The sequence below is a fragment of the Myodes glareolus genome, chromosome 2, assembly GCF_982192425.1.
Source record: "Myodes glareolus chromosome 2, mMyoGla1.1, whole genome shotgun sequence".
In the NCBI taxonomy this organism is placed as follows: Eukaryota; Metazoa; Chordata; class Mammalia; order Rodentia; family Cricetidae; genus Myodes; species Myodes glareolus.
This window is the reverse complement of record NC_142027.1, coordinates 8,260,820-8,276,912: the sequence shown is the minus strand read 5'-3', so window position 1 is coordinate 8,276,912 and position 16,093 is coordinate 8,260,820. Positions and strand designations below refer to the sequence as shown.

Genomic DNA, 16,093 nt, shown 5'->3' with positions numbered 1-16,093 from the left:
TGCACAGGAGATCAAAACATGTATATTACAGGCAATGGCAGTCACCATTTAGAGGTGACATGATTTTGCATCTAAACAATTTGCAATAATCGACCACAGGCTGGGACACCTGGTCCACTGCCGAACTCTGATGGCCCCTCCCCCAACGCCTTTGGAATGTTCACATAACACAAGGGGAAGTGAGGGCTGACGTGAAAACATGGATACAACAGAAATCCTCTGCAAAGCCAGCCTTGGGCCATGTGCATGATAACGTACACAAAGCATGACGGACTCCTGTTCAGGCTGGAGTCCTGCCCATGAGATATCTCTGTATGTGTGGAAATACTCCAAAGTCTGAAAAAACACAAAAGTCAAAGCAGGTTGTCCCAAACACTTGAGGGACTCGGCCAGTGAGGAGCAGCAGGAGGCTTTGGTACGAGGGCTGGGTTACAGAGTCAAGATGGGGCAGACACTTCCCTTACAGGAAAGTACAATAAGGTACAGTGAGTTCTCACTTTTTTATTACATTTATTTAGTTGGTGTATATGTGTATATGTGTGTGCACACATGACAAAGGTGTGTGTATGTGTATATGTGTATGCACCCATGACAAAGGTGTATGTGAGTGTACTGTAGTTAGTGTGTATGTGTATATGCATGTGCACACATGACAAAGGTGTGAGTGTGTGTGTGAGTGTATTGTGCGGAGGTGAGAGAACAGTGTGCAGGGGTCAGTTCTGCCCTTCTACCATGTGGGCCCTGGGCATCGGCCTCAAGTCATCAGGCTTGGTGGCCAGCACCCTGACCCACCGAGCATCTCACTGGCTCAGCTCTATTTGAACACATTTTAAGTTTACATGGCTGACAGGATGGTGGGAGAGAATCGGTCCTACTAATATCCTAGCCATAGTCGCAAAATCAGGACAAAGCTGGTTCAGACAGGGACAACGACATTAACAGGGGTTCTGATACAAGCATATATAAACACCATTTAGGCTGCATTTCAAATGTTCAAGGGGAAGTGTTAGTAGGCAGAGCAGGAACAAGTCATGGGTAACATACAAACAACAACCCCTTTCCTGCAGCAAAACAGAAAAGCCGACAGTAAGAACACAAAGCACTGCCAGGCAGTGGAGGCGCCAGAGCTCGCCTTTAATCCCAGCACTCAGGGAGGCAGAGGCAGACAGATCTCTGTGAGTTCAAGGCCAGCCTGGTCTACAAGAGCTAGTTCCCGGACAGCCAGAGCTACACAGAGAAACCCTGTCTCGAGAAACAAAGAAAAGAAAGAAAAAAAAAAAAGAAAAAAAAGAACAATAATGCAAAGCACTAAAAGAAACACTCCCTGCCTCCCCTCCTCCCCGCCTCCCTGCCTGCCTCCCTCCCTGCCTCCCTGCCTCCCTGTCTCCCCAGATGCAATGCTGCATCTGAATCACAAATGAAACGAAGAAAAGGGTTCTGTGGGCCTGTCATTGCCAGTGAGTCAGAGGGTCAGCTGTAAATAATAAATAAACAGATAAATAAATGAATTAATTAATAGCCCTCTTAAATTCTTAGCCTCAGGCCAGAAGCTCACCAGATAAACAGTAAACATAGCAATTGACAAAGAGGATGCGCCAAATGACCAAGGAGCCTGTTACGATGGCCGGCCCTATTCCTTCTTAAGGACAGGCTACTTAAAGCAAGGAGGGATTCTTCCCCATCTGTCAAAGACCCAAAATGGTAAAAAACAGGATTCCACAGGGCTGGTGGCAATGTAAACACAGCCATACGGTAATACGATGGAGAGAAACTGGCAGAGGCTCCTGCCTCAGAAACGTATGCACACACATAAACAGACGTGTGAAGGGACACTGGGCACAACACTGTGTGTAGCAGGAAGGCGCTCCCCAAACAGGGCAGGCCTAAGACGGTTGTCACAGCGGAACCTCAGGCAGCCAAAGGAATGCAGAGCCCAGGCCTACCCGCGGAAAGACAGGCAGCTAAAGTCCTGACACAGCACTTTACAGCCTGTAAACATGGCAGACTCTGAAACATGTATGAAAAACAACATATGACATGCCCAGATGCCACCTCTGAGGGAGAGAGTGAGAAAAGACAAAGCAGGGTTTTAGTGAACGCCTGTATTTTTCTTTCTATGGCTACTTTTGTAATTACCCTTTGACCCACAAAGCGATCTAAACAACTGTACTAACCTATGGATGTACTTAGCACAAAGTGTGGATGAGTCGGGCTCTCCAGACATCCCACCCTAGTGCTACCAACTAGCCCTGCAGCCAGCATGGTGCAGAGCTAACAGCTGGTGGGCAGCTGTCTGTTGAACTCAGCTTGGATTAGCTGTGCTCTCCAGCTTCAAGGAGCTAGCTGGATCATGGGGACCCCGAAAACTCAGTATGGATCACACTATGCCAAAGGTCCCCCTTCTACTCTTTAGCCCCTCCAGGCGCCTCTGTGACACAATCATCTTGCAGTGCTGACTAGGGCCACAGCTGTAGGGGCATGGTGAACATGGAGTTTAAAGGACCGACTCGTTAAATTAAAAGCACAGCAGGGCCTTGAAGTCTATGAAGCCAGCACGCACTGATGATGGAGGGTCACCTTCCCTGGCACAGCCTCCTGCAAACCAGGGCAGCATTCGAAGACAAAAGGGTCACAGCTGCTTTGGCCTTCCGAGGACCACACGTGGTAAAGGATGCCCAGCCATTGTCCATTGGGAACTGGAGGCCAGCAGGGGAGGAGCTGGAGGCCAGCAGGAGAGGAGGGAATACAGCAGGATGAAGTTCTGAGGTGCCCATCTCCAAAAGGGACAGAGAAGGGGAAGAGAATGGGACAAGAATGAAGGAAGGTGCAGGAGGGCGGGAAAACTCCACAAAGCTAGCTGGAAGGCTTGTTTTCAAACTGTGCTAGGGACCCCAGGATTTGTTATCTGCGATATTCATTGACGCGTCACAGTTCATGGTGTCCCTATATCTGTGTTTTCTGCACCTTATTTTTTTTTTAAAGATTTATTTATTTATCATGTATACAATACTCTGTGTATGCCTGCAGGTCAGAATAGGGCACCAGACCTCACTACAGATGGTTGTGAGCCATCATGTGGTTGCTGGGAATTGAACTCAGGACCTTTGGAAGAGCAGGCAATGCTCTTAACCACTGAGCCATCTCTCCAGCCCTGCACCTTATTTTTTTAAATGTGCTTTAGTTCCTAAGTTGCTATCAACCTTAAGTAAAGGTCATTTCCACACTAAGTAACCTTCTAACAAAGTCCTGCTGGGTGGTGGTGGCACGCAGCTTTGATCTCAACAGGAGGTAGAGGCAGGCAGCAGTGTTTGGTCGAAAGTATCACATCAGCTCCCTAACACCCCTTTATACAAAATGCCTGGCCTGTTTGGCTGGGGGCTTCACCCCAGCTCCTGGCATAAGCTACTTCCCCTGGAATTGCTGCAGTCCAAACTCCACCTATGAGAAAGCCCACCAAACGGTAACCTCTCCCCAGGGAAGGTCAAGACCACTCCCACAGGTTATTTAAACTGCTCCCTAGAAAACGAACAGGTGGTCTCCGGGTGGGTTTTGTGTGGTCTCCCCTTCTCTCTCTTCCCCTCTCCATGTTCTCCCTGGGGCCACCCAGGAGCACTCCATTAAACATGGGTGTCTTTTAATTTGGTTTAATTTGGTCTGATTGGGATTATTTGCATTGGCGGAGAGGCTCGTCTAAGACAAAATACCTAACACACAGAACTAGTTCCAGGATAACCAGGGCTATACAGAGAAACCCTGTCTTGAAAACCAAACCAAAATAAAACAAAATACCAAAATTGCAGTTTATTCTACATATTTCCAAATGACAAGTAATTCAGACTGTAACACACACACACACACACATACACCTTCCTTCCCTCTCTTAGGGCTGCAGGTAGTCCTAAGGAAAATGAGGGTTACCATTTCATGGACTTAAACAAGCCATACTTGCTGGAACTTTTGTTCTTTAAAAGATAATATGTTGGCGGGTGACCGAGGCAGGCTAGTCCAGGCAGAACGGGTGCAGGTTCCACGCGGCGAGTGGCAGAGCTGGCGGGTGGAGTTGGCGGATAAAAGGTGTATAGGACATAATAAATAAACGTAAGGGTAAACATAAAGCTAAATATTTATTACTTAAAGAATAGGGAGACAGAGAGACATAAAGACAGACATAGAGAGAGACAAAGACACGTGTGCACACGCCAAGAGACGGGAGACAGAAGAGAGAGAGTTAAGATGGTGCCGAGGGAGGTCAGAAGTGGCTGGGAGTGGGCGTGGTTAGCCCTTAAAGGAACCAGAGCATAAGGAATAACAGGAACAGTTTCAAATCCCAGCTTTCAGGAGGCAGAGACAGGCAGACCTCTGCGAATTCAAGACCAACTTGGTTCTAAATAGCAAGTTTCAGATCAGAGCTGAACAGTGGCCTGGAGACTCCCTGCTGCCTGGGTCCTCTGAGCTCCTTTATGTGGAATAAGAAAGAAGCCTCTGCTGGATCCAGAAATGACGGAGCTGCCCACGCTAGGAGGCCAAGAAAGGAGACCTGTGTTCAGCTCCAGGTCTGCCCACATCTGGTGAATCACCTGGGTCTCAGTTATTCCCAGACAAATGCAAGGTGAGGTTCACAGGACGCTTCTTCCCATGGGCTCTGAGAGGGCAGGAAGAAAACCTGCAGGAACTGTGAGATTCAGTGATATTGCTGTTTTATAAAGAGAAGTCACCTTTGTCTATAAAATGAGCAGATAACAGCATCTCCCCTAGAAGGTCATAAGAAAGATAGGAAAGGGTGATACTCATACAGAGTTGGCGCAAGTCATAAAATGCTAAATCAATGTACTCAGTTAGTTTTGGAATTGCTAATTCTATAGTTTGCCACCCAAACCGGGAAGGTGCGCACTGAGAATACCCTCACCCAGAGTAGTGGCAGGACCAGTAATCTCATTTACTTAGGAGGCTGAAGCCAGAGGGTTGTCCTAGCTGGGAGCTGGAGCTGGAGGGCAGTCTGGCCAACACAGTGAGACTTTCACACACACACACACACACACACACACACACACACACACACACACACACACGAGGAACTAATTTCCCCAGGCAATAAGCATAAATAAGGTGGACAGACAGCTACTAGCCATCCTCTCAATAAGGTAAACCTGCCCTGACATTTGGAAAACTCTCCGCTGTCAGACTTTAAACAAATGTCATTCTAGTGTTTTGGCAAATCTTCAGACAGCAGCTGGACCACTTAATGATCAGGGCTGGGATCACTTAAATCCTCACTGGTGCAAGATCATCAGATCAATTTTACATGAATTTCTAAAATCAATTAAAGGCACAAAGTTTAAGTGTCTAGATTCACCATCCTTTAGCCACAAACTAACAATACAAGGGGAGGGGATGGGGGAGAGTAGAGGAAGGAGGTGGATGGAAGGCTGGGGGAGGGGGATGCATGGAAGGCTGGGGAAGGGGATGGGGGGAGAGTGGATGGAAGGCTGGGGAAGGGATGGATGGAAGGCTGGGGAAGGGGAGGATGGAAGGCTGGAGGAGGGGTGGATGGAAGGCTGGGGGAGGGGTGGATGGAAGACTGGGGGAGGGGAGGATGGAAGGCTGGGGGAGGGGTGGATGGAAGGCTGGGGGAGGGGTGGATGGAAGGCTGGGGGAGGGGGTGCATGGAAGGCTGGGGGAGGGGGTGCATGGAAGGCTGGGGGAAGGGGTGGATGGAAGGCTGGGGGAGGGGGATGCATGGAAGGCTGGGGAAGGGGGATGATGCATGGAGGGCTTGGGGAGGGGATGGAAGGTTGGTGACCTGGAGACAGAGGACAGATAGAATGTACTGAACACACCTCATCTTGAGCAAATTCTAACTGGGGAAAGTCTGACTGAACGTGTGGGTTCGGGGAGTAGGGAGCAAGGGGTAAGCGAGCTATGGCACCCACAGGGAGAATAGTAAGTACACTGTGGTTCTGGAGCTAGAGATGACCTCAGAGACTCCAACCTGCTCAACTGATAGGAAGCAGACAAGGTTTGGACAAGAAAGTAATCCACCCAACAACACACAGTTGCATGGCATGAACAATATCCAGAATTAACTTTCACATCTTCCCTATGCCCAGAGATTTGAAAGGGGAGACGCTGATTGTCTAGAGCAGTAGACCTTCTTACACAGACTTTCCTGGACTTTAGGTAGAGATCACTGTGATCTTTGTGCAATCGAGGATGATGATCGGAGTTGTCTGGGCTCCCATGGCGAGTTCTGAGAGGTGTAATGCTCAGAATGTGAGTGGGGCCCAATAAACACTGTTGATGATGCACGAACGGGTGGGTGAGTAAAATGGTGGACCCTGGTCTGCCTGGCTCCAATGTCCAGGCACTAGTCGGCTTGAGCACACGACGAGCATAAGGGCTGTCACTGTGCTGACTGACCCACTGGGATCACCAACAGCCTCCCTTCAAGGGAAGGGCACAGTGAAAGGAGTGACGGAGCCGCACCATGTTGATGTAGCAGTGACGGAGCCGCACCGTGTCAGTCTAGGGGTGACAGAGCCGCACCATGTCAATCTGCACCCTATGCACAAACCAGCTCCTTCACAAAACTCCCGGGATTCCTCTAAGATGTGGAACCTCCCCGTGCGTCACTGTCCCTCTGTCAGAGTGTGAGCATCAAGGCCTTCTGAGAGAGTGGAAGCTGGGTGGGAGCGGGACCAGCGCTGTGTGACCTGGGATTAGGGTCACTGAACACCGCCTGAGCAATGGGACAGTGACAACAGTGCCTATTTCACAAGGCTCTGCGAAGGGGAAACAAAGCGTACTACACAAACGGGCATTAACAATGTCTCAGAGATTAACCGGAAACGCAGAGGTGGGTGGTTAGGCCTAGCTGGGCCCCTTCCTCAGCTATCAAATCCACATGCTGAAGTCCTAACACAGACTGGACTGGGAGATGAGGTCTCTAAGAAAGTAATTAATCCAGGGTCCAAGACCGGGGCCCTTATGTCTTTACAAGTCCTCAGGAAAGGCCACAGGAACTCCCTGAACCCACACACCAGGAAAGGCCCTCCGAGGAGACAGTAAGAGGGCGCCATCTGTAGGCCAAGCAGAGAGACTCCACCCTGACACAGCCACAGAGCCTCTGAGCTGTGAGAAATGGAAGTCTGTCAGAGGCTAAGGCCATGATAAAATGAGAAAAGCTACTGTTTCTTGAGTGGAAAAACTCCAAAATTAGCTCTCTAATTTAAATAACATTTTTGTCTTCTAATTCTAAATCCAGGCCAACCTCAAATACCTCTCTCTACTGGGTTAATTATGACTGCGGTGGGAATTTCATACCTTGCCCGTCAAAATTCACAACAGAGGAAAAGTACTGGGCCTTCCCGAGCTGTCATGGTTCAGTTTCTCCCCTCTGAGTTAACCAGGCCCGACTGCTCATCCTCTGAGATGAGCCAGGATGCTGTGGTCGCCAACGGGCTCAGTTTCTCCATCCCTTTCAGAAATTCAGTGACAGGTATGGAATCTCCTCTCCAGAGCTCCACAACCACCAACTAGGCAGTTTGTGTAAGCCACAGAGGCATTCTTTTATGAAGGTGAACTTCAAAAGAAAACCAAACAAGAAAGACTTAACAAACACCCGTTTTCTGTGCCGGGACTTGAACTCGGGGCCTTGAGCACGGCACGCAGTTCTACACACTGAGCTCTGTCTTAAGCCTGTTTTAGCAAACATTTCTAAACAGCAGCAGCTCCACAGAGGGCGGGGGGCGGGGCTGTAAGGACAACAAATCAAATCAAAGCCAACAACCCAATAGGAATGGTGGTGGGCACCTGTGATTATAGCATTTGGGAGGTGGAGGCAGGAAGACCAGGAATTCAAGATCATTCTCGGCTACCTAGGGAGTTGGAGGAGTGTGGGGCTTCCTGAGGCCTGTCTGAAAGAAAGTAAGCAGGATGGCAAAGGTCCTTGTGGTGCTGCCAGGTGGCCTGTCTCTGGTCCTCAGGACCCAGCTCCCAGCACGGTTGCCTTGTATTATGGCATCTGTAAGCATCACCTTTACTTAAGAGCCAGAAATCCTAAAATTAGGAGACTAGTGGGCAAATTCCAGGTCACACCTGCATCTGTGCCTCACTCCTAGGGCAGCGCAGCAGCGGCTCTCACTCTGAGCTGCCCTGTGGAGAGACTCAAGGACCACCCATCTTTAACCGTCAAAGGACCGAGGCTGCCAGTAACAGTCCACAAGAAATCTGCCTTTGCCGGTCTTCGTGTGAGACACAGATGACACCTGAGTGCAGCTTTGTGCCAAGTTCAGCCACTCCTGGATCCCACAACCATGCCCTGTTAGTTCACTGACGATCTGGGTGAGTTAAAAGTGATATAGTAACTCACACGTTTGTTACACAGCGTTGAAAACTGATACCGGAACTCACACTGAACCTTTGCTAGATCCAAGTCACCCACTCACTCTTCTTCCCCCTCCCCAAAACTACTATTCGCACCCCCATTTCACGAACACAGGTTGGGTGAATGTGGCCGGCTGGAGAAAGACCTATGCTCTTAACCACTATGCTACACTGCCTCCTTGTGGACAGGCCACGCCAGGATTTCTAGAGACTATATTTCACACAACTGGAAACTAACGGAGCCTTACAGTACTGATGTTCCTAGTGCGGCTGTTCTCCAGGTCCTATTTTAACGTATTTGGTTTCTGCCAGAGACACGGTGGAGGCTAATCTTGGTTGTCAACTTGACTACATCTGAAATTAACTCAACCCCAGCAGCTGGGCATACCTGTGAGGAATTTTTCTTGGTTGGAGTATTTGAGGTGGGAGACTCTCTCTTAATCCGGATCATCTGAGGTGAAAAGGCCCACGCTAAATCTAGGCCACGCCTTCTGGTGGCAGCCTTCTTGAAGGGATGGGGGAGTAGGAAGCTTGTGCTTCCTGCCTGCTTGCCCTCACCCTCACTGGCAGCCTCATCTATCCTGACCCACTCACTGTGCATGGGGATTAGAGACCACTTCTTTGGAATGCCAACAAGGACTGAAAACCAGCACCTTTCTAAGACTCCCCTGGGACTCCGGCACCAGAACGTCAGGTTTTAACCACTGCATCCTTGGCCTTTTTGTCAGGAGACTACTTGGACCACAGTCTGTAGGCCACTCTAACAATCCTGTGTGTGTTCATTCTATCAGTTTTGCTCCTTAGAGAACCCTGGCCAATACAGATACACAGGATACGTGTTTACCATCTACTGCTATGGGATAACCTGCTACTGCTTCCAGAGCACAGCAGAATCACCCCTGGTCTCATTACCTCGGTATCTGCTGGTTCTGAGAGTCATTAGTGTTTACAAAGGGAACTCTCCCACAGCTCTGACTGTGCATGACACATGCATCATCAAGGGGTCTAGTCAACATTCACACACAAAGACACACACGCATGCACACTGCACAGGAGCAATGCATTCACAGAAGCAAACCAGCCCTTTGCTGACTGGCACTGAAGACAAGATTGTGTTTTCACCACCGTTTTTTAAGGAAGCCAAACAAAGAGACAAAGGGCGCGGCCTGAGATGCAAACCCCGAGTCAATAGCAGGCAGTCTCCTGCTCTGTCACGAAGCCTGTTTTTCTGTCACCTTATGTAAGTGTCCCCAGGATTGAAGAGCCTGTAGCTGTGGGCACAGGAACAGTTATAGCTTCTGCTATGAAGAATCTGCAAGTCTTGGTGGTGGACTGACTTGTGCGGTGGAAGAGAGACTAAAAATTTAGAAAGGAAACAGAGCGCGACTATCACTATTTGTGAACAGTCTGAAATTCTAAAGTCAAGGAAATAGTGGGTAAATGCTAAACCAAGCCTTGCACCTAGCGAATGTGGACTTTTACAGATTATCACAGCGTATTTGGTTTCCGCCAGAGACACAGTGGAGGCTAATCTTGGTTGTCAACTTAACTACATCTGAAGTTAACGCAACCCACCACACCAGGGCCCAAAGAACAGAAGAGGAAACTTCACCCAAGATGTATGCCTGAGAGAAGACAAGTTTTGCCCCCAGAATTGGCTGACAAGTGAAAATGGCCTGAAACTACCTGGATTCCTAACTCCCTCCCCCATCCCACCCCCAGGATGTCATATTTCCAGTACGTTACCCAGACTGATTTGGCAAGGAAACAGGCAGAAACACGACTGATGTTCAACCTTGGGGTGGAAGCTGTGGACACCGGCGGTGCCATTCCAGTTCCCCAAATCATTTCAACCACCAAATCACCATGGAACGTGGACTTGCCTGCAAGCCCACGGTCTACCCTCGGGGACCTCATGTAAGGGCAGAAGGGAGGAAGATGGCCCTTCCTTAGAGCAAACTTCCCAAAGACACAGACACTCTTGCTGATGGCCCGTCATTCTGCTTAGGCTTCAGAGTCACACAGACTGTCAAGGAAAGGGAGCCTCGGGTCAGAGAACCTGACCTGCATTATGGACTGGAAGAAATCCAGGCACAGGCAGGCTGGCTATCTGCTTAGACAGGACCTAGTGGCCAATTACTCTGTGTCTCTTTAAATTATGCATCGCCTCTTTCTCCCAGCCACATTTTCTTCCCACAGGGTTTCACACTGTAGCTCAAGCTGGACCACAGCTCACTGCTCGGCCCTGGTCTCCTCAAACAAAAGACAATCCTCCTGCTTCAGCTCCTTCATACAAGCCTGAGCTACTATACCTGCCTGAGACCAAACCCCTTCTAGCCCATGAGGCCCAGACTTGGCTAAGACAGTCACCCACAGGTCATTCCCAGCTCCCACGCCTCAGAATGGAATTAGTTTAGAGTGTAGGACAGGGGACTTCTCAAACCTCCCTTGAGATTCCGAGGGCTGGGGGAGGGGTGGCGAGGTGGCTCAGCAGGTACAAATCTAATGGTATGAGTTGAGCCCCAGAACCCAGGTGAGAAACCAGAGGTGGCTCACATCTAACCCTAGGGCTCCTGGGGTGCGGTGGGAGGAGACAGGAGAGCACACAGTTTGTGGGCCAGTGGCAGGGCCTAAAGTCTGCAGAAGCATGGGAGACTCTGCTTCAAAAGCAAGATGGAAGGAGTGAAGGGGTTTCCAAAAGTTGTCCTGACCCCTTCGCACGCACGCGCACACGCGCGCGCGCACACACACACACACACACACACACACACACACACACACACATTTTTAAAACAGATTCCAAGGTGCAGGTACAGTTGGAATCTCCTTGCTTGGGGGCTGGACATGCATATAAAGAATTTAGGACCCTTGCTTAAGCTCTTCTTATGAAGATCAGAGTATATGTTATTAAAAGAAAATTATCTATCATAAATCATAATCATTTTTTAAAGAAATGTGTGTTCAGTAGAAACAAGTAGATTCTATGCGATTTCCAGACATAGCCTCAGGCAAAGCTCTGCCCATCAAATGCACATTCGTGTTTGAGACAATCAAGGCAAGCGCATGTTTCTCCACTGTCTGGAGCTCAGCCCCATGGAAGTCAAATGGGAACACTGAAACTGCCTGCTAGCTTGGTGACGGCTAGGTAAAGGGAACCAACTAACCAGTGCCAACAGCCCAAAGCATGGGTAATTGCTTGTTGAAAGCACAGCTCTGCTTTCTAAGTAGAACCTATTCGTGGAAGGAGCAGCTAGTGCAACGGAGCATGCCCGGCAAATATTTGCCCAGGCAGAAAGTGGCCTTATTTTAATAAAGGTCTCCACTCCCGGTAATGGTCTGAGTCTCTTTAGTGAGTCTACTTTACATGAACGAGGGTACAGTTTCTTATGCAGACATTTAACTAGCATAGTCCACTAAAAGCAAATCTCACATATCCGACTCGCATATTAGCAGTTATAAAAGTTTCAGAAATTCTCAACCCGTGAGAAGTTCGGTTCTTATTTCCTTTAAGACTTCAGGACTAGAAAGGGGGTGCCAGCTCCAGGGCCTGGGGTCAGCTCTGCTGTCAGTAACCTAGCCAGTCCAGAGTAGGCAACCTGAAGCAGGCACGTTTTCAATCTACCATCCACAAGTGACCCACAGACAGCAAGTTAAAACCCCTGCTAGACTTTCTCACTAGCTAACGGGTAAAGACCCACCAGTGGCCTGCTATGAAGGTCGTTTAGTCAGGCGGTCTTCCTGTACAGAGCTATTCGCTCCGCGGACTGGCGCCCTGCGCCCAGTGGGTTAATGACGCCAACGTCACTTTAACCCTCCGGACCCATGAACCGGCAGCCCATCAGTGTGGAACACTCCCCATCCCATTCATCCTGAAGCTCCAGACCTCAAGGGGAGACCCGCCAGGCTGGGTCTCTCTCCCTCAATGCTATGCCTCTGCATTAAGCAGTGTCTGTCTCAGCAACCCTGACAATGAGCACAGCCTACCCCTACCTGGCCCGCCTCCCGCTTCCTCTCCTGCCCACCCACCTTCCTTCCCCATAGGACAGTTTCCACCCAACTTTAAAGTCCAGCCCTCTGGGGACCCTCTCCTGGCTGCTCTTCAGACCTCTCCAGGCACCCTGCCCTTCAACACTCTCTCGAACTCCTTCTGGTCTTTCCCGCGCTTACCCTGGCACCCACCCACCCATCAGCATTGCTATTCCTTTCGCGTGGATCCCAGAAACAAAAGTACCCTCAGGAGCTACTTTCTGTCAGCCCAGTCAGCCTGTGCAGGGGCCATCCTGGGCTACTTGATCTGAGTCCTCCGTGGGTATCTCTGCATCCACACTGTCCCCAGAGCCCTTCTCTGGACCCTGGAAGGCAGACCCCATCACTGGATGATCTGGGATGCAACAGCTGGCTCCTTCCCTGCGAGCTTCGGCCCCTCTACTCCACAGCTTCAGATCTAGAGAGCTCCTGCCGGGCAGCGCAGCTCCTCACGGGGCGAGGGGGAGGTCCAGCCATGCTGCTTCCACTCCTTGATCTAGCTTCTAGCTGCTGCACATGGCTGATGGCCTGGATGCCTCTTGTGAGGCTCCTGAGGCTAGCCCAAGTAGCCAGTTCTTGGTTCAACATCCTAAAGCACCGATAGGCAGCCCTGTATGGACCTGGATGCCACTCAGCCCGCCACCTGTCACTCCTACCTGCTTCGGTTTCACATTCTACATTGGACCACCATTTCTGACCACCTTCTGTACCCAAAGGTTCCTCACGTTCAGATCTGGGCAATCTGGAATCAACCTTTCTTCTTCATAAAAACTGCACCAGCTAGAACAGGCACAGACCTTCCCTTCTTGCCATTATTTAAAAAAAAAATAGTGTAACAATTATTTATAAGGCACTTACAACCTACTGATAAATTTATACAGCATTTACAACCTATTGGAATCATACATAACCTGAAGATGAACTAAGCCCACGGGATGATGTGCATAGGTTATTTGCAAGCATCATGCTATTTTACACGGCTGTGCACGGACAGATTTTAATATGGGGGCGTGTGTCCCAGAACCAAGAGTCTGCCATGGATACAAAGGAATGGCTATGCTTAAAAATGCCCCATTTACTTGCTGCTTCTTTCCTATGGTCCGTTCCTCTCCACACTCTCCAGAATCCAAGCCCCATGAAAGCAACAAGCTTGGCAGGTTCACGGCCACCCACCCCTTCCTCTGAGCCTGGAACCGCATCAGGAAGCCAGCGTCGGGAATTAGCAAGAACCACCTTATCATTCCAGAGGTGTCGCTGCTCATTTGATGCACAGCAGCCAACTTCTTCCTTCCTCAGACCTCTAGTCCCTGAGCCCTCCTCCTCCCCACAGCACGGTCATCTTCTGCTTCATCTGCTATTTGCCTGTTCTCTTTCCCTCCGTCAAACATGTCAGCAAAGCTCCCAGCCTGGCGCTGGGTCCATATGTCAATGAACTGCAGCTGAAGGTCGCTGCCAAGAGAAACACCACTGTGTCTTGGTGATGTATAATTTATACGCCCATTTACTTTCGGAAAGGATTTACAATGACTATGTAAGCATCCAGACATCGCGTGCCAAGCAACAATTGTCACAGTTCAGGAGCTCCCTCATCACCTCTGCAGGCTGAGCTCTGGCCAGCACTTCAGACCTCTTAGGGACCCCAGGCTCTCTCTTTCCCTCAAGCAAGATCAGTTCACTGTGAGACTGTACTTACTTGCTTGGGTGCTGGTAACTTATACATTTTGTGGCAAGATCTTGAAACAGCATTGTCTAAGGATCTGCCCACTAGGACAGCAACTAATTTCGACATTTATTAAGATGCTGTTGTGGGGCTGTTATAGATCTGAGGATACAGCAGAGAATAAAATTTCAATTTTGCCTTTAGGGCTAACAAGCCAGTGCATGCTGGACCTCAGAATGAACTATCATCTGAAGTGGCCAGGGGAGCTATACCTTGTCCCTGGGGGGTTCAGCCCCTGCCCTGCATTTACTTGGAAGAGGAGGGGTTCACATCATTCACTGGAAGGAAGGAGGAAACAGACGTGACTCACTGTTCATAAATAGGACTACGGCTCTGCATTCTCAATCTGCACTATTGGAAGAAAAGCCGATGTTTGGGTGAGGATCTTGGTTGCTCATTATCTTGCGGTTGATTGGCCAGTTTTGGTAGAATGGTGTTAGGGGGAAGAGGACCCTTTCCTAAGCCTTTAGGATATTTAGTTCCTTATAGGGGTGGCATGTCACCATCAGGGGCATCCAGTATTCTGGGAGTCGTTCCTTCCCCTCCCTAATCCGCACAATTTGGACACTCTGGGAAGGAGGAGAGGGGGCAGGTAAGAGTAACCAACCATGGCAGTGGGGAGGAGGAATTGATTTCAAATCTTCAGTGATCCAGTAGAACACGATCTGGACCATGTAGGCGGTGCAGAAGGAAGCCCGCCTTCAGAGCCGGCGACCCCGGGAACAGGGCTGCGGCCCGTCCCCGCCCCGGCCGCGCCCCGCAACAAGTGTCCGCCCTCCGCCCAGATGGCCGCATGGTTCTCACCCGGCACAGGCCGTCCACGAACACGCGCGGGTCCAGGTGGCAGGCGATGGTGGCGCTGGGCAGGTCCTGCAGATCCACCTCCTCCATCTCGCAGTCGATGAAGCTCCAGTCGCCGCCGCCCTCGTCGGCTTCGGCAGCCGCGGAGAAGGACGCGAAGGGCCTCAGAGTCACCCCGGAGGGCGCCCGCGCCTCGACCGCCTCCGCCGCCTCCCCGAGCCGCGGCCCCGCCACGCCGTCCTCCATGCCCGGCGCGCGCTCCCTCGCTCGGCTCGGCTGCGCTCGGCTCCGCGCCGCGGCTGCCGGCTCCCGCTTCGCCCTCGCGGGGTCACCGCGGCGCCAGGACGCCGGCTTCTAGCGCCCGCCCCGCCAGTCTCCGCCCCGCGTGGGAGGGGCAACCAGCCTGCGCCCGCCGGCCTCGAGCTGCAGATCTTGCGGAGCACAGGAGCGGTCCCTTTAAGGTCGGCTCACTCGGGTCATTAAGTCCCGCCCTATCAATAGACATGACCAATAACGGAGCAGTATTTTGCCACGTGAGGCCCATCCCACCGCCCTAAGCGTGAAGCCTCAGGATGGCCATATTTGTTGTGGGCGGAGGCCTCTTGTTGGTTCTCTTTTCTGACAGCTGGCGGTGCCTGTTGAAGGACACCAGCCCGGTCCTTGCCAGGAGGCAGCTCCTGCGGTTCCTGCGCGGCCACGTCTGGAGGACTTGTTCAGTGGTCATCAGCAATCTTTGAATACTTAGTGTGGATTGCCACGGAATCACAAATAAGGTTTGAATCACGCCATGATAACATGCCTCGCGTCTTTATGTCAATTTATTAGTCATTATACCACTGTCCAATTTTTAAACAATTAGAAATACAAATTAGCATACAAAATAACGGGTTTCAATAGTATATTTTCATACATATACTGTGTATAGGTATGTGTACACAGATAGTGTATTCTGCTCTCATCTGCCTCCCATTGCCCTCCCTTGTGCCCTTTGCCCCATCCTGCTGGCCTCCTTTCTTCCCTCTAAGTTCTTATCTTTCTGCTTTAATGTCTTTTTTTTTTATTACCGTGCATATCAGTTAATTTTATGTTACGGTGATAAAATACCAAGACCAAGGGAACTTATGGAAGCATTTATTAGAGTCAGGTTCCAGAGCGATAAGGGTC

General features: G+C 50.3%; 1 protein-coding gene across 1 annotated transcript in view; it reads right to left on the bottom strand.

The window, feature by feature from the left end:
• Rcan1 (regulator of calcineurin 1) overlaps positions 1 to 15,210 on the bottom strand; it is an 83,434-nt gene extending 68,224 nt beyond the window's left edge. The window contains exon 1 of the mRNA XM_085685788.2: positions 14,933 to 15,210. Coding sequence (XP_085541914.2) covers positions 14,933 to 15,175 — 243 coding nt within the window. The 5' untranslated portion in view covers positions 15,176 to 15,210. The remainder of the gene's footprint in view (positions 1 to 14,932) is intronic.
• Between the last annotated feature and the right edge of the window lie 883 nt (positions 15,211 to 16,093).